Here is a 27,954-nt window from a genome sequence, read left to right as displayed (position 1 = left end):
TGCTTGATATAAAATTATTTGACCAACACATAAACAAGAGGGGTGAAGAATTAAGACTAACATTTAAGTGTTTTAGGCTTAAACTTCTTTCACATGAGGGATTATTAAATAAATGTGCGATCTTCCTCTAGGATTATTTTAAAACTACTATTGTCTGGTCAAGTGCAGTGGCTCATGCCTACAGTCCAAACACTTTGGGAGGCCAAGGGAACTGACTACTGGGGACGAGGAGTTCAAGACTAGATGGGCCAACATAGTTAAACCTTATCTCTACAAAACATAAAAAAAATTAAACAGCAATCAGGTGTGATGGTGTGTGACTGTAGTCCCAGCTGTTGGAGAAACTAAGGCAGGAGGATGGCTTGAACCCAGGCATTTGAGGTTGCAGGGAGCCATGATAACACTACGGCACTCTAGCCTGGACAACAGAGCAAGACCTTGTCTTGAGAAAGAAATACTGTCTTGTACTTTGGGGAGAACATATAGATCCAGATTTTAGCATCAATGAATTTGCTATTAAAAATTTACTACTAAAATGGAAGACAGTTTGGACTCACTGAAACAATTCTGACATGGAACATCAGAGGATCGTTGACCTTTTCTACAAGTTTAATAAACACTTGATATTTTAACACTTTTATTACTCATTGATATAAAATTATATTGCCCAGTAAGAAACTTCAGTACCCAAGTGTGTAGCTACGTGTTCTTTTATTTTATATAAAAAGTCACAATATCTTACCTTTAATTATCTAAGAGAACCACTTATATAGTAGTTATGTCAAAATTATATATAATTATGTAACCATTAAAAAAGTAATACATAAGTTACTCACTGTGTGCTCTGTCAGAACAAGGCAGTGAAGTGGAAAGAAGAGAGGATTCACTGCTTTGACAGACGGGCATGTTTTTATCTTTTATCTGATTAAGGAATCAAAATCACAGACAGATTTAAAGATACGTAAGAAATGTAAGCTATAATTTATATTGAAATTTAAAGATTTAAAGATACGTAAAGAAATATAAGCTATAATTTATATTGAAATTTTAATAGGAATCCCATATTTTACTTTGGACATTAGTTAATGTAATAGTTCAAACCTAAAATTGGCAAGTGAAAAAAAGGTCAACTCCAATCATTGCCTCTGTTACTTAGTTTATATCAGCCAATTTTTGTGAAAATTTGCATTTTTCTGAAGCCATCTGAGAGATACAGTATAATGTCTTAGAAAATATGTAAGTAAATTATGGCTGGGAGTGGTGGCTCATGCCTTTAACCCTGGCGTTTTGGGAGAAGCAAGACAGGATCACTTGAGATTATAAGTTCGAGACCAGCGTGGGCAATAACTCCGTCTCTACAAAAATTTTTTTTAATTAAAACAATAAATATGTAGGTAAATTAAATAGTTTTAGAAACAAACAACAAGTATAGATAAAGGAGAATAGACAGTTTAGGTTAAACATTTTTAACTGAATTGCTTGGGACCAGAAGTATTTTGGATTTCATATGTTTTTCAGGTTTTGGAATCCTTCTGTTGTATATATTACATACCTACCAGATGAGTATTCTAATCTGAAAATCCAACATTTTCCATGGAACATTTATTTTGAACATCATGTTGGCACTGAAAAAGTTTTAGATTTTGGAGAAATTTCAGATTTTAAAAATTTTCACATTAAGAATACTCAATCTGTACCCTGACTAAAACAGAAAGTGAATAAAACAGGCAATTATGAAAACAAAAACAAAGAGAAAGAGAGAGAGAAGCTGGTGTACTAGAAAAAATTAATAATACAATTTTGAGGTTTTAAGAATGTACAGTGAACTTTCCATCCAACCCAGGCATCCTCAAACTTTTTAAACAGTGGGCCAATTCACTGTCCCTCAGACCGCTGGAGGGCCAGACTATAGTTTAAAAAAAAAAAATTATGAACAAATTCCTATGCACACTGCACATATCTTATTTTGAAGTAAAAAACAAAACGGGAACAAATACAATTCACACCGCTTCATGTGGCCCGCGGGCCACAGTTTGAGGACGCCTGATCCAAGCATTTAACTTTGTTGTTTAATTTATAATTCAGTCTTCTTGTGCCATTTTTTGCCATTCAAATGATATATTATTTTTTAATTGGAATCATATCATGTTAGTGTTTGGATTGGTTTAGACCCCACGCCTCCTTTTGTTACACAAAGGTGCACCTTTATCGCGTGTGGTCGTTCATCTCCCCATCTGTGTCTCCTTTTTCCACGATCTGATGATGGAGCTCACGCTTTCTTGTTTTTAATCTTTAGTATAACATACATAGAGATCAGTACAGAAGCTGTGATAACGTCTCTGCCAAATCATCAGATAGTGATGCCAGTGATGTGTCCGCCCTTTCCCGAACCAGCAGTGCCTCACGCCTCAGCAGCACGAGCTTTATGTCAGAGCAGTCTGAGCGGCCCAGGGGTAGAATCAGGTGAGTCGGTAACAATGTTTATACGAACTGGGTCTTCATCCACAGTATGAAAATGCGACTGGCCTTCTGACTCAATATTCTTTCTAGAATAGAGTTCAGGTCAAGTCTTAGAACTGTCTCATTAAAATAACCAGGTGGGTTATGCATTTATCAACTGCTGTGCGGTATCACTGTGAGAATGTTCACTGCCGTCTACTGTCAGGTAGGCACGTAGTCAGAATTGTAGAGATTTCCTAGAGTCACATTTCCAGGAGTTTCTTCTCTTGTGAATAAATCCGCAGAGCATCCTTTAGGACAGCCTCAGAAAGCTTGTTCAGTAAAAGGCCAGAGAGGACATCTTTCAGGCTTTGCACGATGGTCTCTGTTGCTCCGGCCAAGCCATATCATTGTCATATGAATGCTGTGCAAGCAGATGATGACTGCCGCATTGGTGTGTGTGTGGTTTGTCCCTCTCTTCTTCAGTCCCGTAAGGCTGAAGACACATGGGATGACAAAATACGTGTCTGAGTTTATATTGTGTGAGTTAGAAGACATTTCATCAAGTTTGCTCAAGACACCAATAGTGCTCTTGTGTTCTTACCAGGCAAATTCCTTAGTGAAAGGGAAAAGACCTCAGATACCCAAGTGTATCTACAGTAAAGCATATAAGTAGGGACATAGCATGCTTTGTGTTTATTCTTAACTAAGTTTTCAGAAATAAATGTTTTAGTGAAGGGATTTTATGGTTGAGAGGCCCAGTACATATAAATGTTAAAAATAGGTCCAAGTACCTTTACCATACTCTGAAGGTCTAATGTGATTGCACATTTGATGATGTACAATAGTGAAGTATGTCCTTCCTTCTGTATTTCCCTGTGCCTAGATTATTTGTTGAGGCAAATTTAGTCATCTTGCTGTTATTTAACAATTTCATATTCCAGTAATCTCCACGAGCAATTTCAGTTGGTAAATATTTAATAGCAAATGTTTATATCTCTACTTTTGGTGTTCTCAGCATGTGGTTTTAACAGAATATAAATTTCTGTAAAATTTTAGAAAATATTGTAATAACTAATTAATATTTTCATATTGACCTGCTTAAGATCAAGGAGTTAGAAAAACTATAATAGATTCCTTTTTATTGAATTTTTAATAAGTTTACATTTCAAAACCTCTGAAATTAGTAAAGAATATCATCCAATAGGACATTAACAAGGACCTTTACTTTTTTAATCCCCAAAAAACAATTTACTAGATAACCATAAAACCATAAATCTTGAATTAAATTTTATTCATATCCACTGTAGAGCCAAGTACCTTTTGAGTCCTACACTTCAAAGTATTACAGTTAATAAAAATGACATTACTACCCACTGTACACAATAACTTATGAGCCACTTTTCATTCTCTTGACATTTCAAGATACTAAGATTCTTCAAAAAATTATAGTCAGGGAAAATGTGGTTACATGACTTATTTAGGAAGAAAACAAAGCAGCTTTAGGTAGCTCAATAACAGTGAAGATAATTTTATACAAAGAGGATGGGAGGAAACCACATTTAAGTATAACGGAGCCAATGTTACTTTGTGCGGAAAATGCCAACTCAACAAATCAGCACTCACTATAACTATATTGTGAAAAGACACAAAAGACAGAGAATTGCTTGCTTTCCTGATTCTTACAACTTTTATTTGTGAAAATAGTGGAGAGAGGGGTGACATAAAAAGAGCACAAATAAATTTCTTAGAGATACATCAGTTTTTTTCTAGGCACTTCTCTGTTTTCAGCTCTTTCCCTTCTTTATGGTTTAAAACCTTTATACACAGAGTTTAGTTTATAAGTGAATTGTATAAATTTAGGCAGTAAAGGTTAGGCTAAGCAAGGTTCCCCTTCGGCTAACACAAAGAGCCACTTTTCTCATAATCCCATACTTTATCTCAGTTATTCTCCATGCGTGATACACATTTGATAGTCCTAGAATATAGGAGGTATAGAGAAAAACTAAGGTGCATGAAGACAAATCTTTGGACAGTGACATCCTAATTATCCATTCATATATTTTATTCACCCCACATATCACAGAAGCACCTGCCCACATGTACACACACACGTCACAGAGTTGTTTGCTTACATCATCATTCCTGCGGTAATGACCTCAGAGAGGATAGTTTCAAATGGAAAAGGAAGAAAAAAAAAAAATATATATATATATATATATACACACACACACCAGAACAAAATGTCAACAGTACAAAATCATCAGAGTGCTGTGTCTTGCAGGCTCTGTAGCTGTAAACATCCCCTGCCCTCATAACTAACAGAGTGAAAAATAATTATTCTCAATGTAGAATTGTTTCTTACTTTTTTAGTAACTAACGTCTGAATAAACATTACAGTTCTCTTGATTAAAGTTCACGGTTAAAAGAGGAACAAAACATCATTATGCTGAAAGGATATATTTATGTGTAAGTGCCGAGAAGCAACACGCTTTTTAGTTGCTATCATGTGTAAAGACCTCATTATTTTCCAAAACTAAAGTATAAACTTACAACACGTACTCTCCTGGATGTATCTTCACTCACATTGCTCTGTGACACACGAAGTGCTTTGTTTTTGCATTGCCTTGAATGGACTTTAGTTTTGAAGTCGAAAAGGGATTTGAAAGACATTCAAGCCTTCTGTAAAATGCCTAGTGCTCTGAAAGTCAACCAATTACCCAACTTTCTCAGGAAGGACTTTAAAAAGAAACCACATAACATATTCTTATCTTTACTATATACAAATTATATAAATATTTTCCCTATTATATAAAATGTATGTAGTTGTTTAAAATACCAATATTTTCCAAAACATTGCTTGCTACATGGCATGTTCCTCTTACTATACATTATTGTGTTTTTTGTTTGTTTTTTTTTAGACAGAGTCTCACTACATCGCCCTCAGTAGAGTGCTGTGGTGTCACAGCTCACAGCAACCTCAAGTTCTTGGGCTTAGGCCTCTTGCCTCAGCCTCCCGACTAGCTGGGACTACAGGCGCCCAGCTATTTTTTTGTTGCAGTTTGGTCAGGACCGGGCTGGAACCAGTCACTCTAGGTATATGGGGCCAATGCCCTACCTACTGAGCCACAGGCACCACCCCATTATTGTAGTTTTTTTAAGAAGTGCTCTCATTAAATTACTTACTAATCTTTATTTCGTCATGTACCAAATTTAACTTGATTCTATAATGTTGTTTTCCATAGACATATCTGTTAATATTTTACAGAGTTCTTGAGTGCATTTTGGAAAATATCTTTTCAATAGTTAGCACTCCTTTGCCTAAAAGATAAAAAAGCTATCAAATTCACATCAGAAAGTCTATTGGAGGACAAAATTAAACATAAAATGTGTGGAAGTTGAAAAATATGAATGCATATGGATAATCAGTCTCTAAAAAGATTATTTTAAAAAATTACTAAGGATTCTTGGGCCGTATCTTGAAAATTTTGTGCTTAGGGTAATGACAATTATACAACATATACTTTGTCCTCTCAGAACTGCCTCTAATGGTGATACGACAGCTGTGTGAGTTGAAAACTGACGTCCCTCTCTGGCTGCCTTCACCCCTGGCAGCCCACTCCAACCTGAAGTGGATCCATGGTTTTTTTTTCCGCCCCTCTGGATTGACTGAACAGTTCACTCAAAACTGATCTAAAACACATCTGTTTCCAAATTTTAAGTACATAGGAAAGCTATTATAGAAAAAGAAAATAGACTATGATGTTTGCATTAGAGTAGTTAATAAATTACCTTTTTTGGACATAATACACTCAGAGTTATTCCAAAAATTGTGTTTATGTTCATAAAATTGGGGATGATTCTCACGATACAAAATCAATACTTACTACTTCAAAATGATAAATACTGACGAAGATTTGCAGTGCCTAGTTTTTCAGATTTGTTCTGCATGTGTCTTATAGTTTGAACTTCATATTGGTTTCAGTATTCCTAAAAGAATGTCTCTGCATCCAAATAAAAAATATGCACAGTGTATATTAGTAGGTGTGGCATAATTAATAATAAATGCACATATGATAGAAGCCAGGGAAAAAAATGATGTTACGTTTCTTCTCTATGTTTAATGTATATCTAACGAAGATAGTCACTCTAAATAAGAGCTAAATTTTCATGGAATCTTGCTGAACTTACCTTCATCTGTATCATATGTCTGTTTCTTTTTAGACAGACAAATTTTAGGTATTTTATACAAAGGTTTTAAAATAAAGTGCAAATACAAACCTAAAATTACTCTCAGATATTAAATAATTTTAGGAGCTTTGTCAAAACCAACATTTTTTTCAATAGCTGTTAAGTTTGCAGTGTGCATTCTCCTGGATTCACCAAAGTTGGCCTTCTGTAGCTAGATGGATTTTAATAAACACATTTGAAGAAAAAAATAATTGATCCAGGCTCGGTGCCTGTAGCTCAGGCGGCTAGGGCGCCAGCTGCATACACCAGAGCTGGAGGGTTTGAATCTAGCCCCGGCTCACCAAACAACAATGACAACTACAACCAAAAAATGGCCGGGCATTGTGGCGGGTGCCTGTGGTCCCAGCTGCTTAGGAGAGTGAGGCAGGACAATCACTTAGACCCAGGAGTTTGAGATTGCTGCGAACTGTGATGCCATGGCACTCTACCCAGGGCAACAGCTTAAGACTCTGTCTCAAAAAAAAAAAAATTGATCCAAATAGTTTGATCTCTTTTATCATGTCTTTCTAAAAGTATATTATTATTGTTATTAAATCAATTATTACTCTCCACATTTATAATTTTAAAGACATGAGGGGTTTCTTAAAAGAAGTTATTTTGTAGGCAAATAGTAACCTTGCAACTATACATTTATTGAAATTTGACATTTGATGTCAGTAGGCATAACAGTCAATAAGCTTATACTGAAGGAAATGTTCTTGTATTTATTTGGAGATTTTAAAACAGTATAGGTTAAATTATTTAATATTTTAAGTCATGATAGAGAGCAAAGATATCAGTCAATATCTTCTAGAAAAATCAATCTTGAAATTACAATTATGTTTGGAAAACGTGATTTGAAAAAATTTCAAATGTCCCTTATTTATTTCACAATAGTTCTTCAGTTTGGTAAAGGATACAAGATAATTTTTTTTTTTTGAGACAGAGTCTCACTATGTCTTCCCGGGTAGAGTGCTATGGCCTCACACAGCTCACAGCAACCTCCAACTCTTGGGCTTAAGTGATTCTCTTGCCTCAGCCTCCCAAGGAGCTAGGACTACAGGCGCCCACCACAATGCCCAGCTATTTTTTTGTTGCAGTTGTTTAGCTGTCCCAGGCCAGGTTCGAACCCACCACCCTTGGTGTATGTGGCTAGCACTGTAACCACTGTGCTATGGGCGCCGAGCCTATTAGATAAAATTAAAAAAAAATTATTTGTATGTTTTGTGATAGTATATTAAAAGAACTTGTAAAACAATTTTTGCTGATAGTAGCTCAAAATAAAAAAACGAAATTTTGATATGTCTACCTATTGTAATAAGAGTAAGCAAGAGGGATTATTTTTATTTTATTTTAGCTATCCACAGCTAAGTTTGCATGCATACATATTGTATTATAGAAAAACATAGTTTACTGAGATTTATTAAAGTACTAAAAAGGAGAAGAAAATATCGTGGAAATTAGACGACAAGAACAGATAAATCTGAACTTAGTGAAAAATACTGAATATATGAGAATAAAATATGTTTTTGTGATTTTCTAGTATCTCCTTTCATAGTATCTTCTTAGTTTAGTTTAAGGTCAATAAACTAATGTCACAATTATTCCCTGTGACTACATTAAAGCTGTAAACCAGAGAAGGGAAAAATGTGACATGCGCATCTTAAAAAGATTCTGCCTTTATGATAAATATATTTATACATTACTATATTAAACTTGCTAATATTTGACTAAAATAATTATAGCGTATATAAATTATTACTCCATTGCCATCTTCGTGACATAATGAAAATACTGCCTGAGTTACAAATGTCAGTAACACACAATATTGACGGAAGCCAGCTAAGAACTCTTGGGACAGATGAATAGCCTTTTCTGGTTAGGGTCTTTCTTGCAAACCGTTTGAGACCAAGATTTATGTGAAACAACACTGATACAGTTTGAGCCACCTCCAACATGCTTCATTTGTACCTTTGCGCTCTGCCAGTTTACTATAGATTTACTAACATACATTTAGTTCAATTCTGGGAAGCTCAGTGGCATGTAATATAAATGTTTACGATATACCAGACAATGAATATAACTAAGTTTTAAAAATTTAACAAAAACCAAGAACATCTGAGGTACCAGGAATATCAAATATCTTACCAAGTGGGGTTATTTGTGAAAAATATCATTTATAATTAGATCTTAGGGAACACTACCTTTGGGATGGAATTTTAAAAATACATTGTAACATTTCTTTGCAGAAATCCCTGTAAATTTATTTCTTTTGTTAGAATTTAATTAAATTGGTTTTTTGTAAGAATTTGGGTTCTTTTTCTTTTTTTTTTTTTGTAGAGACAGAGTCTCACTTTATGGCCCTCGGTAGAGTGCCGTGGCCTCACACAGCTCACAGCAACCTCCAACTCCTGAGCTTAAGCGATTCTCTTGCTTCAGCCTCCCCAGCAGCTGGGATTACAGGCGCCTGCCACAACACCCGGCTATTTTTTTTTTTTTTGGTTGCAGTTTGGCTGGGGCCGGGTTTGAACCCGCCACCCTCGGCATATGGGGCCCATGCCTTACCGACTGAGCCACAGGCGCCGCCCCTGGGATCTTTTTCTTAAACCTGTCATTTGACCATTATATAACTAATACAGCCATGAACATCCTTAGTATAACTTGGTCATTGCAACATTTCAGAGACACAGGGTCAAGTAGGTGACCCTGGAGGAAGTCCTCACGTGCTGTAGAAGTGGCTTTATTTGTATTTGTGTAGTGGAGAACCAACTGCCAATTTTAAATCTAGCTACATTATGTGGATTAGTAACTAAATGTTAATGGTTCCCAGCCATTAGCTGGGTTTTCAACATTAAATACCCAAAGAATAGGTACTTGTGCAACAATTAAACTATTTTTTTCACTTTTCTTTTTTTCTTTTTTTTTTTTATTGTTGGGGATTTATTGAGGGTACAATAAGCCAGGTTACACTGATTGCTTTTGTTAGTTAGGGTACAATATCCTTTCACTCTGAACCATTGTTCCCAAATTTTCCCTATTTCATGTGTCACTTTCCCAAATTTTCTTGTAACTGCTCTACCCCTGTGCTATTACATTTTTAAATAACGTTACAAATATCATAATTTATTAAGTATCTCTTGTGTGTTCCAGGTGTTAAGATAGATGGTTTACATGCAATGATCACTGCTAAACAGCCCTATCATGTAATTGTTAGTAATCTAATTTTACAGAAAAAGAGAAAGGTGAAACACACTTCACTGAATTTCTATTGCCAATAACTGCCAATAACTGGCAGGCTCTCAAATATGACTTTGAAAAACATTTTCTGCATTTCACCTAAACTTTTTGTGGTAGTTCATAGTGGGGACCCTCCATATTTGATGGTCTCCCTACACTGACCATCTCCTTAAGTTGGCCTGGTTTTCACAGACCAGGCACACACCTGATACACTTCAATATACATTCCTTATATTGACCACCTCTGTATGTTGACCAGTTTGTTACAGTCCTTTGGGTGGTCAGCTTACAGAGGTTCTACTGTTTTTAGATTATGTGAAGAATATAAATAATAATAAATGCTGATGTACCTACCAACAAGCTTAAAATGTCAAATATTCCCGTATAGCAGAATCCTTCAGACCCCTTTCTTCATGTCCAGCCCAACAATATCTCACAGATCTGAATGCTACTTTGTCTTTTGTCAAATTTTTACAAATTCTATGCCTGTTTCTAGCCTACATTGCATGGATCTAATGTCTATTCCCTGTACCAATGCCACTTTATCGTAATTAATACAGCTTGTTGGTATAACTCGTAATATATACCATAGTAGTACAAGTCTTCCCATCTCATCTGTATTCTCTGTGAGGAGCACCGTCACTGTTTCTGTCCTTTGTTCTTACATACTGATTTTAGAACAACTACATTAAATTCTCTAAATAAGTGCGTGATTTGTAACTGTATCAAATGTACACATTGATTTAGGGGGAGTCAGCATCTGTCGAAAATTGAATCTACCAACATTGTAGGATTCAACTAATTTTTTTCATCTATTTCAGTGAAGTTTTAAAATTTTCTTTATAAAGTTTATGCATAGCTGTCATAGATGTGGTCATGCATACTGTATATTTTTGATGCTATCATGTGTAGTGCCTTTTTTCTTTATCTTTTCTGCATATTACCCTTTTATAGGAATAAGATACATTTTTCTATATTTTCTAATTCTATAATATCATTGAAGTCATTTTTCTTAAAATGCTGCTTTATCTCTAGCCAACCAGTTTTGGTTTGTGATATGTTCAGTTTTGTTTAATTTTAAGTATTTAAATTGCATCAAATTTTTGCTTCTTTTGTCCACTAATAACCTAGAATTTTTAAATTTACAAATATGTGGAGTGTTTTGATAAATTTTTATCTATTTCTAACTTAATTTCCCTAATAGCAGTGTGATCAGAGTATTTTGGGAGGTATTTATGACGTGACTATTTTTTGACGTTTGATTTATGGCATACTTTTGGTCATTTTTATGACACATGTTTTTAAGAAGAATATGTGTCTCTGACTGTGAAGTGAGAGGAATCCGTATATGCAATACCGGCAGCTCAGTATTCGCACTGCTCAAAACTTCCTTTACTTCGCTCATCTTTTGCCTGTTGATTTGATATTCAGTCGGAATGATCAGTTAAAATTTCTTCAGCTTTGGTAAGGATCTACAACTTCTGTATTATTCTGTCCACTTTTTCTTTATATGAAATTATTTAATCAAGTTCAAATTGAGAATTCTTTTATCTTCTTGGTGATTTAACTCTTTCATGATGTACTAAGTCTCTTTATGCCTAAAAGAAATATTTCTGTTTTAAAGTCTATTTTGTCTCATATGAGAACTCAAACTTCTTTAGTCTTCAAACTTAACTGTTGACATCTTTTTACGTCAAGCTTCCTATGACCAATGTGTTATTTCTTATAAACAGCATATAGTTAGATTTAAATTTTTTTCTTGCACTTTCACAATCACTATTATTTAATTTCTAGCTTGCTGATTCACATTTATGTTAATTTCTGATAGACTTGGAATTATTTCTACTGTGTTATTTTTATGCTTTAATTTTTTTATTCTGTTCTTTTCCTCCCCAGGCTAGCCCGTCAGACTAACCTTATTGGTATTTAACTGAATTATTTTTAATTCATTCTCTTCTTCACTACTCCAGAAATTATGCTATTTCTAGGATATATATATATATATATATATTTTATGGCTAATTTAGTGTCTCGTGTGTATGTACTCAATTAAGTAGTAAATCTGAAGTTAATTAAATACTCTACCTCTTCCTGCGGAAAAAAAAAAAGACTGTGTCATACACTTGAGCTCTTCTGCTAATCCCTCAGCCATTACATTTTTTTTTTTTTTTGGTCCAATGTTTTAACTATAGGCTATTTTCTCCCATTATTGCATGCTGTTTTTCTCTTAAATACTTTATATTGACCCACATATTTTGTAGTTTCTTTTTTTTTTTTTTTTTTTTTTTTTGTAGAGACAGAGTCTCACTGTACCGCCCTCGGTAGAGTGCCGTGGCGTCACACAGCTCACAGCAACCTCCAACTCCTGGCTTACGCGATTCTCTTGCCTCAGCCTCCCGAGCAGCTGCATCCTGAACCTTCATTCTGGGGTCATTTTCCTTATTCCTAAAGAACACACATTAGAAAGACCACCAGTGAGGCTCTGTGGGGCCCTGGGCTGAGATACGCATTTTTCCTTGTCAGTCTTCCAAAAGGGTCTTGGGTCATGGGAATTTTATTTCTAACATCTCAGTGAACCTAAATTTTTCACTGCAGAATCTCCCAAAACATTCATCGTCCACTTACCAGCTTGTTTTCAGTTTCCCTCTGGTCTTTTGTTTAAGGTGATGTGTTTTTCTTTCTTGCGAGCTCAGATTTATGTTGTAATCCCAGGGTTTCTAGGCATTTGGAAGTCAAAGGACTTTTCAGAATATATCATCTACCACATTTCCAGAAATATAAGTTCATATTTGATGGGTGACTATTTTCCTGATTTTTAAAAAAATTACTCACTGAAGATGGACAATCTTTTAAAATAAATTAATGTTTTATATGTAGGTATGAAAAGTAAAAAGAATCATGAGATTTTATCCCACACTAGGGGGAAAATGCCAGGACAGGGCAAAAAGTTGGATCTTAAACCCAAAGTAAGACGTAAGGTGTTTGAGAAAATAACTGTCAGGGACATAGAAGGAGAAGGTGAAGGGATATGAGGGCTGGAGAACTCTGAGGAAAGGAGAGAACCCCAACACAGGCGGGACCATCTGAGTCATGAAACGGAATGGCAGCTGGAAGTGGAGAACCAATGCGAGGGTAGAGGCAGCTGCAGCTCCAATGGGGAAGAGAGTCTGGGCACTCAAATGATACTGGAATTTTAAAAGAGGAAGAATGGGGTGAGCATGAGATTAAGGGGGCATTTAATTAGGGATCATAGTTCCCATGCCAGGACTTAGAGACTGCTTTGGCTTCAGATCCACTCTGGTTCAGTTGGCGATGGCTTGGTACTGTCACTAACCAATACTGAGAGCTTCAGCAGGTGTGCAACTTCTATAGACCTAGAAGCTTTACTTTCCTGTTAGGTCACATATTCATTTGTTTACTAATTCACCAATCATTTATTGGGTGCCTCTTGTGTGCAGGTCCTAAATACTGACTAACTGGTGCTACACAGATGCGATCCCTAGCTCTATGGTTTTAAGCAGATTTTAATATATATAATAATAATGATATGTGTATACCTAAAACGTGAGAGTTATATCTGCCACTCCTACCTCACAGGACCATGTGAGAATAAAAGAGGATATAAGCGAATACTCAAATATAGCGTTATGCTGTATCATTCTGCCTCTGCTACTATATAACGTGGTATGAAGTGCTGGATGAGTTACTTTATCCTTTTTTTTTTTTTTTTAATCTTCCTATCAGAACTCCCAGCCCCTTTTATAGTACAGGGTGGACATAAAGTTCATGTGCAGGTTAAATTAGTTTACCATTTAAATTAATTTACTATTTAAATTGCACACGAACTTTATGTCCACCCTGTATATCAACAGTTGTTTAGTGTTTCCCGTTATCTTAAAGCTTTCTTTTCCTTTTTTTCTCTTTTTTTATTTCAGATTAAGATGAAGGTACAAACAATCAGGCTACATTGTTTACATATACTTTTTAAAGTTGTCTTTAAAAGTTATCCTTAAAAGTCTTATGAGTCAGATAGCTACCACGTAGCATGGCACAACAGCTTTCAGCAGTCGTACTTTGATTACTAATATTTAGTTTTACTATGCAACATGGTGAGCTGGGTGAGTTCAATGCTGTCTCTGACTCTTGAGGAGTTCAGTTTTCCTGGAGTGGAGATTTTCAAAGTTCCCCCTGTGTAGTGCTTGTGTTCTAATGAACCGTATTGTCTCCAAGAGTTGCATCATAGCCAGCAAAAAAGCTGCCCATCGAACAGGAAGAAAACTAAAGGGTGAGGCAAATACTTAGATTGCAGGACTCCAGCAACTTCAGCTGAAACAGTTACTGTCAATAGTATCTGAGGTCTATGAAATAGTTTAAGGTAAGAAGGAGGCTGCTGTTTTAAAAACAGAACATAAGCCAAAGTATGTGCCACAATAAACCCTCTGGCTATGGTTTCCAAGGAAAACTTAAAATATGAGATCCTGTTCTAATTTTGTAGTTATTAACTATTTTTGAATTAAAGTAGCACCATAATTTGGCTGATGCATTTTGTAGTACATCTTCAGGAAGTATATTAAGAAAAAACTAACTTTGAAGAAGACAAAAAGTATCAGAGGGGTCTAGTTGGGTCTTAGCTGGTCTGGTTTTTTTTTTTTTTCTTTTTTACTTTATATTCGTTTATTGATTATCCACTTGGTATATGAGGTAGATGAAATGCTTCTTATCGCTTTTTAGCATTTTAGCTTTACACAGTGTTACAGGGATTATCTAGAGGAATATATTCTATTTCCAAGTTCGTTACTTAAGCTTTTCCAGTTAGCAGATTTTATGCTACTCTTTTTTTTAATAATAAATGACATTTTGTTAAATAGTTATATTTTTTAAATTTCAGAATATTGTGGGGGCATATATGTGTGGCCTACATAAATTGCTTTTGTGCCATCTGAGTTAAAGTTACAAGTGTTGCCGTCACCCGGGTTGTGTGCATGTGCCATTACATATGAATACACCCATCCCTCCTTCTCCCTCCCACTGCTTCATTTCCGTTCAGTTTTACTTACACGTGTGCATGTGAGTGCTGATTAGTTCCAGTTTAGTGGTCAGTACACATGGTGTTTGCTTTTCCATTCTTGCGATACGTCACTTAGAATAATAATGTCCAGTTCCATCCCGGTTGTTACAAAAAATACCAGATCACCATTTTTTTCCTGTGATTGAGTAGTACTCCATGGTTTACATACACATTTTATTTTATATTATTTTATTTTATTTTATTTTATTGTTGGGGATTTATTGAGGGTACAATAAGCCAGGTTACACTGATTGCAATTGTTAGGTAAAATCCCTCTTGCAATCATGTATTGCCCCCATAAAGTGTGACACACACCAAGGCCCCACCCCACTCCCTCCGTCCCTCTTTCTGCTTCCCCCCCCACCCATAACCTTAATTGTCATTAATTGTCCTCATATCAAAATTGGGTACATAGGATTCATGCTTCTCCATTCTTGTGATGCTTTACTAAGAATAATGTCTTCCACGTCCATCCAGGTTAATACGAAGGATGTAAAGTCTCCATTTTTTTTAATGGCTGAATAGTATTCCATGGTATACATATACCACAGCTTGTTAATCCATTCCTGGGTTGGTGGGCATTTAGACCGTTTCCACATTTTGGCGATTGTAAATTGAGCTGCAATAAACAACTTGTCTAGTACAAGTGTCCTTATGTTAAAAGGACTTTTTTCCTTCTGGGTAGAAGCCCAGTAATGGGATTGCAGGATCAAATGGGAGGTCTAGCTTGAGTGCTTTGAGGTTTCTCCATACTTCCTTCCAGAAAGGTTGTACTAGTTTGCAGTCCCACCAGCAGTGTAAAAGTGTTCCCTTCTCTCCACATCCACGCCAGCATCTGCAGTTTCGAGATTTTGTGATGTGGGCCATTCTCACTGGGGTTAGATGATATCTCAGGATTGTTTTGATTTGCATTTCTCTAATATATAGAGATGAACATTTTTTCATGTGTTTGTTAGCCATTCATCTGTCATCTTTAGAGAAAGTTCTATTCATGTCTCTTGCCCATTGATATATGGGATTGTTGGCTTTTTTCATGTGGATTAATTTGAGTTCTCTATAGATCCTAGTTATCAAGCTTTTGTCCGTTTCAAAATATGCAAATATCCTTTCCCATTGTGTAGGTTGTCTCTTTGCTTTGGTTATTATCTCGTTAGCTGTACAGAAGCTTCTCAGTTTAATGAAGTCCCATTTGTTTATTTTTGTTGTTGTTGCAATTGCCATGGCAGTCTTCTTCATGAAGTCTTTACCCAGGCCAATATCTTCCAGTGTTTTTCCTATGCTTTCTTTGAGGATTTTTATTGTTTCATGCCTTAAATTTAAGTCCTTTATCCCTCTTGAATCAATTTTTGTGAGTGGGGAAAGGTGTGGGTCCAGTTTCAGTCTTTTACATGTAGACATCCAGTTCTCCCAACACCATTTACTGAATACGGAGTCTTTCCCCCCAAGGTATGTTCCTGTTTGGTTTATTGAAGATTAGGTGGTTGTAAGATGTTAGTTTCATTTCTTGTTTTTCAATTCGATTCCAAGTGTCTATGTCTCTGTTTTTGTGCCAGTACCATGCTGTCTTGACCGCTATGGCTTTGTAGTACAGACGAAAATCTGGTATGCTGATGCCCCCAGCTTTATTTTTATTACTAAGAACTGCCTTAGCTATACGCGGTTTTTTCCGGTTCCATACAAAACGCAGAATCATTTTCTCCAAATCTTGAAAGTACAATGTTGGTATTTTGATAGGAATGGCATTGAATAGGTAGATTGCTTTGGGAAGTATAAACATTTTAACAATGTTGATTCTTCCCATCCATGAGCATGGTATGTTCTTCCATTTGTTAATATCCTCTGCTATTTCCTTTCTGAGGATTTCATAGTTTTCTTTATAGAGGTCCTTCACCCCCTTCGTTAGGTATATTCCTAGGTATTTCATTTTCTTTGAGACTATGGTGAAGGGAGTTGTGTCCTTAATTAGCTTCTCATCTTGACTGTTATTGGTGTATACAAAGGCTACTGACTTGTGGACATTGATTTTATATCCTGAAACATTACTGTATTTTTTGATGACTTCTAGGAGTCTTGTGGTTGACTCTTTGGGGTTCTCTAAGTATAAGATCATGTCACCAGCAAAGAGGGAGAGTTTGACCTCCTCTGCTCCCATTTGGATTCCCTTTATTTCCTTGTCTTGCCTAATTGTATTGGCTAGAACTTCCAGCACTATGTTGAATAGTAAAGGTGACAGAGGACAACCTTGTCTGGTTCCAGTTCTAAGAGGAAAAGCTTTCAGTTTTACTCCATTCAGTAAAATGCTAGCTGTGGGTTTGTCATAGATAGCTTCAATCAGTTTTAGAAATGTGCCACCTATGCCTATACTCTTCAGTGTTCTAATTAGAAAAGGATGCTGGATTTTATCAAATGCTTTTTCTGCATCTATTGAGAGGATCACGTGATCTTTATTTTTGCCTCTGTTAATATGGTGGATAACGTTTATGGACTTGCGTATGTTAAACCAGCCTTGCATCCCTGGGATGAAACCTACTTGATCATGATGAATGACTTTTTTGATGATAAGCTGTAATCTGTTGGCTAGGATTTTGTTGAGAATTTTTGCATCTATATTCATGAGTGAGATTGGTCTGAAATTCTCCTTTTTGTTTGGGTCTTTTCCTGGTTTTGGTATCAGGGTGATGTTTGCTTCATAGAATGTGTTGGGGAAGATTCCTTCTTCCTCAATTTTTTGGAATAATTTCTGCAGTACAGGAATAAGCTCTTCCTTGAAGGTTTGATAGAATTCTGGAGTGAAGCCATCTGGACCAGGGCATTTTTTGGTTGGAAACCTTTTTATTGTTTCTTTGATCTCAGTGCTTGAAATTGGTCTGTTCAGGAGCTCTATTTCTTCCTGGCTGAGTCTAGGGAGAGGGTGTGATTCCAAATATTGATCATTTCCTTCACATTGTGAAATTTCTGGGCATAGAGTTTCTGGTAGTATTCAGAGATGATCTCTTGTATCTCTGTGGGCTCAGTTGTTATTTCCCCTTTATCATTGAGGTTACTAGACATTTTACTTTTCTGTTCCTCGTTAGTCTGGCCAATGGTTTATCTATTTTATTTATTTTTTCAAAAACCCAACTCCTTGTTTCATTAATTTTCTGAATGATTCTTTTCTTTTCAATTTCATTGATCTCTGATTTGATTTTGGAGATTTCTTTTCTTCTATTGAGTTTAGGCTTAGATTGTTCTTCTTTTTCCAATTCCATAAGATGGCTTGTGAGATTGTTGATGCGCTCTCTTTCTGTTTTTCAAGTGTAGGCATCTAAAGCGATGAATTTTCCTCTCAAAACTGCTTTTGCAGTATCCCACAGGTTTTGGTAGCTTGTGTCTTCATTGTTGTTATGCTCAAGGAAGTTAATGATTTCCTGTTTTATTTCTTCCTGCACCAATCTGTTATTCAACAGAAGATTGTTTAATTTCCATGCCTTTGGGTGGGGTTGAGCATTTTTGTTAGAGTTGAGTTCCACCTTTAGTGCCTTATGGTCTGAGAAGATACAAGGTAAAATTTCAATTCTTTTGATTGTGTTGATATTTGTTTTTTTGTCCCAGGATATGATCAATTTTGGAGAATGTTCCATGGGGTGATGAGAAGAATGTATATTCTTTATCTTTGGGGTGGAGTGTTCTATATGCGTCTATCAAGCACAGTGGTGCTAGGGTCTCATTTAAATCTCTTATATCTTTGTTTAATTTCTCTTTAGAGGATCTGTCCAGCTCTGTAAGAGGAGTGTTAAGGTCCCCTGTTATTATGGTATTATCAGATATCATATTGCTCAGACTGAGTAAGGTCTGTTTCAAGTATCTGGGAGCATTTAAATTGGGTGCATAGATATTTAGAATTGAAATGTCTTCTTGTTGTATTTTTCCCTTGACCAATATAAAGTGACCATCTTTGTCTTTTTTGACTTTAGTTGCTTTAAATCCACATGTATCTGAAAATAAGATCGCAACTCCTCTTTTCTTCTGAATTCCATTTGCCTGAAAAATTGTCTTCCAACCCTTGACTCGGAGCTTTAATTTGTCTTTTGAAGCCAGGTGTGTTTCTTACAGACAGCAAATGGATGGCTTGTGTTTTTTAATCCAGTCAGCCAATCTATGTCTCTTCAGTGGGGAATTCAAGCCATTAACATTTATTGAGATAATTGATAAGTGTGGTAGTATTCTATTCGTCTTATTTTGTGAGAGTCCATTGCTTAGTTTTATCTTTTGCATCAGTGTGGAGGTTAGGTTCTGTCCTTTAATTTCTGAGTTCTTAGTTTGCTGCTGATCCATTGTGGTGGTCAGTGTACAGAACAGGTTGAAGTATTTCCTGTAGGGCTAGTCTTGTTGTGGCGAATTTCCTCAATGTTTGTATATCCATAAATGATTTGATTTCTACGTCAATTTTGAAGCTTAGCTTAGCAGGGTACAGAATTCTGGGCTGGAAATTGTTCTGTTTAAGTAGATTAAAGGTAGATGACCATTGTCTTCTTGCTTGGAAAGTTTCTCTAGAGAAGTCTGCAGTCACTCTGATGGATTTGCCCCTGTAGGTCAACTGGCGCTTACTCCTGGCAGCTTGCAGAATCTTTTCTTTTGTATTCACTTTGGACAGGTTCATCACAATGTGTCTTGGAGAAGCTTGGTTAGAGTTGAGGCGGCCTGGGGTCTGATATCCCTATGAAAACAGTGTGTCAGAATCTTTGGTGATATTTGGGAAATTTTCTTTTATAATATTCTCTAGTATGACTTCCATTCCTCTGGGGCATTCTTCTTCCCCTTCTGGAATTCCTATAACTCGTATGTTGGAACGCTTCATAAAGTCCCATAATTCTGACAGTGAACGTTCTGCTTTCTCTCTCTTCTTTCCTGCCTCTTTTACTATCTGAGTTATCTCAAGAACTTTGTCTTCTACCTCTGAAATTCTTTCTTCTGCATGGTCTAACCTGTTGCTGATACTGTCCATTGCATCTTTAAGTTCCCTAATTGACTGTTTCAGTTCCTTCAGCTCTGCTATATCCTTTTTATATTCTTCATATCATTCATCTCTGATTTGATTCTGTTTTTGGATTTCCTTTTGGTTATTTTCCACTTTATTAGCAGTTTCCTTCATTGTTTCCATCATTTCTTTCATTGTTTTCAACGTGTGTATTCTAAATTCCCTTTCTGTCATTCCTAACATTTCTTTATAGATGGAATCATCTGCAGTAGCTACCTCATGGTCCCTTGGCGGGGTTGTTCTGGACTGGTTCTTCATGTTGCCTGGAGTTTTCTGCTGATTCTTCCTCATGAGTGATTTCTTTTATCTGTTTCCTTGCCCTAATTTTCCTTTTACTTCCTCTTGCTCTTTAAGTTCTCGTGCCTGTGGACTAAGGGTTACAGGACCAGAGGGTGAGAAGGTTGAAGAGCAAAAAAGGGATGAAAGAAAGGAGGACCGAGTGATAAGAAAAAAAAAAAAATAGAGAAAGGAGAGTGGGTAGGTGAAAGGAATATTGACAAAAAGAAGAGAGGCACAGAAAGAGGGAAACAGAGCAATATAGGTGTACAGTAGGGTACTTTGACACAAACTTAAAAAAAAAACCACCTTCTGGGGGTGCCCAGTTGGGTGGTTCCCTTGAGGTCAGCAGCTCTTTGCTAACCTGATCAGACACAGTACTCCACCTCCACCAAGTTGAGAGGAAAGACAAAAATGCTATAAATCAAACCAAAACAAGCAAACAGAAAACTTTATGGGATAAAATTGGGTGAAAAACCAAATAATAGCGGTAGAAACACTAGCAAAAATGAAGTTCTAGTTATTGAAAAAGGCAGCAATGGGAAATTATAATTAAACTAGAAAAATTGAGAAAGAAAAAGGATCTGTATGGAAAAGGTTGAAATTGAAAAACGAAACAACATCAACAACATCAAAATAAACAGAAAAAAAACCAACCAAACAAAAAAAAAAAAAAAAACACAACCAAAAACAAAGCAGTATATATATGTTATTGAATATTGTCTGGGCAACACGTTGTCTTCTGGGGTATGAGATGTTAATCACAGTTCTGATAACGACTGGAGGCTGCTGATTTCTCAAACCCCAGCAGGTAGACACCCTCAATCTCTCTTCAGCCCACTTAAAAGGCACTTTGAACTTGTAAACTTGCTGAGCAGAAGCTTTCCCAGGAAAGTGCTTGTCTCTGGAATCACTGCTGAAGTGGCTATCCATTTACCCAGTGTGCCAAAACCCGTCTCTCTCTGCCCCTGAGGGTTAGGGCTGCAAGGCGGCTCAGACCCCACCCTTAGGCTACTTGGTCACTGGGTTACCAGCTCCCACCTGATTCTAGCTCTGCAACCCTGAGGGGGGAGCTTGCCAGGGCAGATCGCTCACAATGGCTCCCTGTGACCCTCAGCCAAACACTATTAGCTCCGTCTGGCTCAGCGGCTCAGACTGGGGCCCTAGACAAGGGCCAAAGTTCTCCGCACTCCCACTCAGGCTCTCCCCAAGGCAGTTCAACTGAGTGCCAAGTCCAAAGACACCAAAACAGTTCACAGGTAAGGCCTTTCTGGTTTGCAGTCTCGCTGCTACTGAACTTACAGTTGCGGGCGGGTTTAGACAGATTGAACACACGCGACCACTTGCCGTTTTTCCACTGTTTTAGTCCTCCTGTTGGGGTCCCGAAGTCTCTCACTGACTCCCTGTATCCTCTCAGGGGCGATGATAGGCAGATCCCACCAGCCAGAGATGCCTGGAGTCCTATCTCCCCAGACTCACGGTGCCCAGATGCAAGGCAGCTGTTACTCGGCCGCCATCTTGCTCCGCCTCCCTCTACATACACATTTTATTAATTCTCTGTTCATGTATTGGTGGGCACTGGGCTGGTTTCCACATCTTTGAGATTATGAAATGTGCTGCTATAAACATTCTAGTGCCAGGGTCTTTTTTATAAAATGGGTTTTTTTTCCTCCTTTTGGTAAATGCCGAATAGTAGGATTGCTTATACTACTCTTGATATCTGTAAGATTTGAAACAATATACTGATTTTTTAAGTGTTTTTCACTTTATCTTTTTTATTTATTTAGAAAGTCACCCTTTAAAGCTATGTTTCTTTATTCATTTCAACATAGGATTAACTTGATTTCACCCAGACTGTCTTTAAAGCAGAGGTGCAATAACCAAGTCTAGATTAGTTAATATTTGCTAATTGAATACATGCTACGTATACAGCATAATGAGTAAAGAAAGCAAAAGCCTTGAAGTATCCTCAAGAAGACATATATGATAATTTCCTATAATTCACATAAATATTTTCAAAGTTACCAGAATCATCCAAAACAATTAGTTGTCTTCTTTGTTCCTTTGCAAACTAAAATGACAAATGTATCAGGGTAACGTATCACATTTACATGTGTTCATTCTCAATTTTACGAATTTAGCATTTGGGGCTCATTTAATACAATTTTATCGTCAATACATGATGTGAGATTATTTTCTCAAGTTTTGATATTCACTGAATATTACACACCAGCTTTTATTGAAGAGTGAGTGTGTGTGTGTGTGTAATTGCATCAAAATTAAATGAACTATAATCAACAATAAGTTAGGGTTAGGAACATTTAGAATGTTCCTAACACAAAGAAATGTTTCATGCCTGAGGTGCGGGATGCCCCAATACCCTGATTTGATTAATTGACATTGTATTCCTGTATCAAAACATCACATAGGCTCTATAAATACACACAAATATTATATGTCCATAATAATTGAAAATAAAATAAAGGAATTGCAGTAAAAAATATATATGGACTAAATATAAGTTACCAATATCGTAGAATAAAAAAAGGAAAACTTCAATATAAGCTATATAGATATTTAAATAATATTACGGACAACTTTATAGCAATAGATTTTACAATTCAGGATGATGAAGCTATGGCCGAAAGATTTGTTGAATGAATTGATTTCAACACAATTGAAACCATACACACACACCACATGTACATATATACATTTATAATAGATTGGAAATATATAGGAACATATATTTTTTAATTTGGCTATTTGTAGTCATTAAGACATCTGAAACAATATTTCTTAGAATAAATACTATAAAAAATATTGGTTTGCTTAGTATTTGAACAGTTGGTTTGTTTAGTATTTGAACAAAGTAATTATATTTTTCCATACTATGATCTACCCAGTTCTCCAATTAAAAACATGGAAGCAATCCTAATTTTAAACCCATCCTAGTCCTCTTTCTGATAACATGCTTTCTCAATCTTATTTTTCATTATTAGTTGGCATATAATCTTTTTTCTTTTTTATTTTTTTGTTGCAGTTTTTGGCCAGGTTGGGTTTGAACCTGCCATCTCCCATATATGGGGCTGGTGCCCTACTCCTTTTAGTCACAGGCACCAGCCCCATATAATCTTTTAGATGTTCTTTTCCTAATTGCATTCCCCACATGAAATTTTAATTCCACGAATGCACTTTATCTATTTTTACCTACCGTGACCTTATAGAGAGCCACTATCTAAGATTCTTTTGTTCCCCCGACCTTCACCAGGAATCAGATACCCCCTGTAGGGCTGGTCTTTCTCCTTTTGGGCTTGCATGTTCAGATGAGTCAAGTCCTGTTCATTTTGCTTCTCCAGTAGACTTGATGATCACAGATTCAAGACGACAGAGAACAGACGGTTTTACTCCTCTCTAATTTTGTAAGAAAGGACTAAAAACTTCTTCTACCATGAAATGCGGAGACAACCACATCCCTCTGTTATAAACTGTAGGAAACAGCTTTCAAATTTAGTGAATCTGGACGAAAATGAGGGGAGATGCCAAGAGTAGATACTGACTATAGGATAGAATTTAGAGTTCTCTAAAATAAATGGCACAGCCTTAAAAGGCCCAACCAAAATTCCCCTTAGAATCTGTGAGGACTAAGGGAAGGTTTTACCCTGGAGTACCTTGAGACAATGTTTTATCCCCGAGAGTAGCAGATGACATCAGCACAAGGTAGAACTATCCAGAGGATTAGCGATGAAGATACTGTTGTAATTGTGCTATAGCAGGTTATCTCTTTGTGAGAGGCACTGACTAGTTTTTCCATATTGATTCCTATATATGTGACTCTGCTCTGTCCAAGGATGGTGCACTGTGCTGATGTCATCTGCAATACTATGATAGGGTCACAATTCCAGGCATAACAGTATAGCTGATATCAAACTAACATCTCCACGTATAATTCTACAGAACAAAAACAAACAAGGAACAACAACTGTTGCAAGGCATTTGGGAGCAGCAAAGCAGAAATTTAAGTAGCTTCAATCTTTGAGAGGAGGGAAAAACGCAAAGTCAAAGAAATTTACCCCAGTTTGCTTTGAAGGTACTTTCTGAACTGATGACGTGGGGTAACACAGCCTAAGAAGAGAACAGTCTTTCTAGACTGACAAAGTAGATGTGATAATTCAGGAACTGATAAAGGAGCTGGAAGTTGTGGATGGAGAACTGCAAACTTTACAATAGGTTTTCCCTAATCTGTTGGCTAGTCCCATGTGCATGGACAGGGAAGATTCCAAGAGAACAAACAAAAAGCAGCAGCCAAAAGGCTCATGAGCCAAGCATGGATTGCAGCAGCCGCCTGATGCTAGGGAGGTAGATTTGACTCCATGTTCCCAAAGCGCGGGGTTCTGATAAACACCTTTGGTTTCCTATACACTCTTTTTTTTTTTAATTTTTTTTTAGTATTAAATCATAGCTGTGTACATTAATGCGATCATGGGGCACCATACCCTGGTTTCATAGACCGTTTGACACATTTTCATCACACTGGTTAACATAGCCTTCCTGGCATTTTCTTAGTTATTGTGCTAAGACATTTACTAAGTTTCACATGTACCCTTGTAAGATGCACCGCAGGTGTAATCCCACCAATCTTCCTCCCTCTGCCCACTTCTCCCCTCCCTCCCCTCCCTTTCCCTCTTCCCCCTATTCTTAGGTTGTAACTGGGTTATAGCTTTCATGTGAAAGCCATAAATTAGTTTCATAGTAGGGCTGAATACATTGGATACTTTTTCTTCCATTCTTGAGATACTTCACTAAGAAGAATATGTTCCAGCTCCATCCATGTAAACATGAAAGAGGTAAAGTCTCCATCTTTCTTTAAGGCTGCATAGCATTTCTATGGTGTACATATACCACAGTTTATTAATCCATTTGTAGATTGATGGCACTTGGGCTTTTTCCATGACTTAGCAATTATGAATTGGGCTGCAATAAACATTCTGGTATAAATATCTTTGTTAGGATGTGATTTTTGGTCTTCTGGGTGTATACCTAGTTAGAGGAATTATAGGATTGAATGGCAGATCTATTTTTAGATCTCTGAGTGTTCTCCAAACATCTTTCCAAAAGGAATGTATTAATTTGCATTCCCACCAGCAGTGTAGAAGTGTTCCCTTTTCTCCACATCCACGCCAACATCTCTGGTTTTGGGATTTTGTGATATGGGCTAATCTTACTGGAGTTAGATGATATCTCAAAGTAGTTTTGATTTGCATTTCTCTGGTGATTAAAGATGATGAGCATTTTTTCATATGTCTGTAGGCCGTGTGCCTGTCTTCTTCAGAGAAGTTTCTCTTCAAGTCCCTTGCCGAGCCTGCGATGGGATCACTTACTCTTTTCTTGCTTCTACATTTGAGTTCTCTGTGGATTCTTGTTATTAAATCTTTGTCGGAGACATAACCTGCAAATATCTGCTCCCATTCTGAAGGCTGTTTGCTTGCTTTACTTACTGTGTTCTTCGCTGTGCAGAAGCTTTCTAGTTTGATCAGGTCCTAGTAGTGTATTTTTGAAGCTGTTTCAGTTGCCCGGGAGGTCCTGCTCATAAAATACTCACCCAGACCGATTTCTTCAAGGGTTTTCCCAGCACTCTCTTCTAGTATTTTTATAGTTTCGTGTCTTAAGTTTAAATTTTCAATCCAGTGAGAGTCTATCTTCGTTAATGGTGAAAGGTGTGGGTCAAGTTTCAGTCTTCTACAGGTTGTCAGCCAGTTCACCAAGCACCATTTGTTAAATAGGGAATCTTTTCCCCACTGAATGTTTTTAATTGGCTTGTCAAAGATCAAATAACGGTAAGTAGCTGGATTCATCTCTTGGTTCTCTATTCTGTTCCAGACATCTACTTCTCTGTTTTTGTGCCAGTACCATGCTGTTTGGATCACTATCGATTTATAGTATAGTCTAAGGTCTGGTAGCGTAATTCCTCCTGCTTTGTTTTTATTTCTGAGTAATGTCTTGGCTATTTGAGGTTTTTTCTGATTCCATATAAAACAAAGTATTATTTTTTGAAGATCTTTAAAGTATGACAGTGGAGCTTTAATAAGGATTGCATTAAAATTGTATATTGCTTTGGGTAGTATGGACATTTTAACAATGTTGATTCTTCCCAGCCATGAGCATGGTATGTTTTTCCATTTGTTAACATTTTCAGCTATTTCTTTTCTTAGAGTTTCATAGTTCTCTTTATAGAGATCTTTCATCCTCAGAAATTCAAAAAATTCTTAATGAATATTATAAGAAACTTTATTCTCAGAAATACGAAAATCTGAAGGAAATTGACCAAAACTTGGAAGCACGTCACCTTCCAAGACTTAGCCAGAATCAAGTGGAAATGTTGAACAGGCCAATATCAAGTTCTGAAATAGTATCAACCATACAAAATCTTCCTTAAAAGAAAAGCCTGGGACCAGATGGCTTCACGTCAGAATTCTACAAAACCTTTAAAGAGGAACTAATACCTATATTACTCAACCTGTTCCAATATGTAGAAAAAGAAGGAAGATACCCAATACTTTCTATTAAGCAAACATCACCCCGATCCCCAAACCAGGAAAAGACCCAACAAGAAAAGAAAATTATAGACCAATATCACTAATGAATATAGATGCAAAAATATTCAACAAGGTCTTAACAAACAGAATCCAGCAACACATCAAATTATACATCATGACAAAGTCGGTTTTATCCCAGGGTCTCAAGGCTGGTTCAATATACGTAAATCTATAAGTATAATTCAGCACATAAACAAATTAAAAAACAGACCATATGATTCTCTCAATCGATGCAGAAAAAGCTTTTTATAATATCCAGCATCCTTCATGATCAGAACACTTAAGAAAAAGGGACATTTCTTAAACTTATAGAGGCCATCTACAGCAAACCCACAGCCAATATCGTATTGAATGGAGTTAAATTGAAATCATTTCCACTCAGATCAGGAACCAGACAAGGCTGCCCATCGTCTCCACTGCTCTTTAACATTGTAATGGAAGTTTTAACCATCACAATTAGGGAAGAAAAGGCGATCAAGGGTATCCATATAGGGTCAGAAGAGATCAAACTTTCGCTCTTCGCAGATGATATGACTGTATACCTGGAAAACACCAGGGATTCTACTACAAAACTCTTAGAAGTGATCAAGGAATACAGCAGCATCTCAGGTTACAAAATCAACATTCATAAATTGGTAGCCTTTATCTATACCAACAATAGTCAAGCTGAAAAAACAGTTAAGGACTCTATTCCATTCACAGTAGCGCCAAAGAAGATGAAATATTGGGGAGTTTATGTGTACACTCTTTAGGAGGACCAAAGTCTATAAACAGGCACTGCACTCTGGGAGTAAGGGTGATCCTTTAAACCCAACTCTGTTCAGGAATAGGATGAAATCTTTCTGTCAACCAAAAGAAAATTTCACCCTATTTGGAGGCAAATAACATCAAGAGCATCTGCTGATTTTCATCCACAATATTTGACATCAAATTAAAATCTGTGAGTCAAACTTAAAAAAAAAAAAGCTAAAAGTTAAGAAATAGAGACTTTGGGGCGGCGCCTGTGGCTCAGTGAGTAGGGCGCCGGCCCCATATGCCGAGGGTGGCCAGTTCAAACCCAGCCCCGGCCAAACTGCAACAACAACAAGAAA

At 36.6% G+C, this 27,954-nt stretch overlaps 1 protein-coding gene across 42 annotated transcripts in view; it reads left to right on the top strand.

Moving 5' to 3' along the window:
* RIMS1 (regulating synaptic membrane exocytosis 1) overlaps nucleotides 1–27,954 on the top strand; it is a 546,022-nt gene that overhangs the window by 429,551 nt on the left and 88,517 nt on the right. For 27 of the 42 annotated variants that reach the window (XM_053601816.1, XM_053601824.1, XM_053601823.1 and 24 more), the window contains one exon: nucleotides 2,297–2,463. The exons of the other annotated variants lie outside the window; for them this stretch is intronic. In XM_053601816.1, coding sequence (XP_053457791.1) covers nucleotides 2,297–2,463 — 167 coding nt within the window. The remainder of the gene's footprint in view (nucleotides 1–2,296; nucleotides 2,464–27,954) is intronic. 42 annotated transcript variants of the gene reach the window in all.

The sequence above is a fragment of the Nycticebus coucang genome, chromosome 9 (genome assembly GCF_027406575.1).
Source record: "Nycticebus coucang isolate mNycCou1 chromosome 9, mNycCou1.pri, whole genome shotgun sequence".
Classification (NCBI taxonomy): Eukaryota; Metazoa; Chordata; class Mammalia; order Primates; family Lorisidae; genus Nycticebus; species Nycticebus coucang.
The sequence above is the reverse complement of the archived record's forward strand: the minus strand, read 5'-3'. Positions and strand labels throughout refer to the sequence as shown.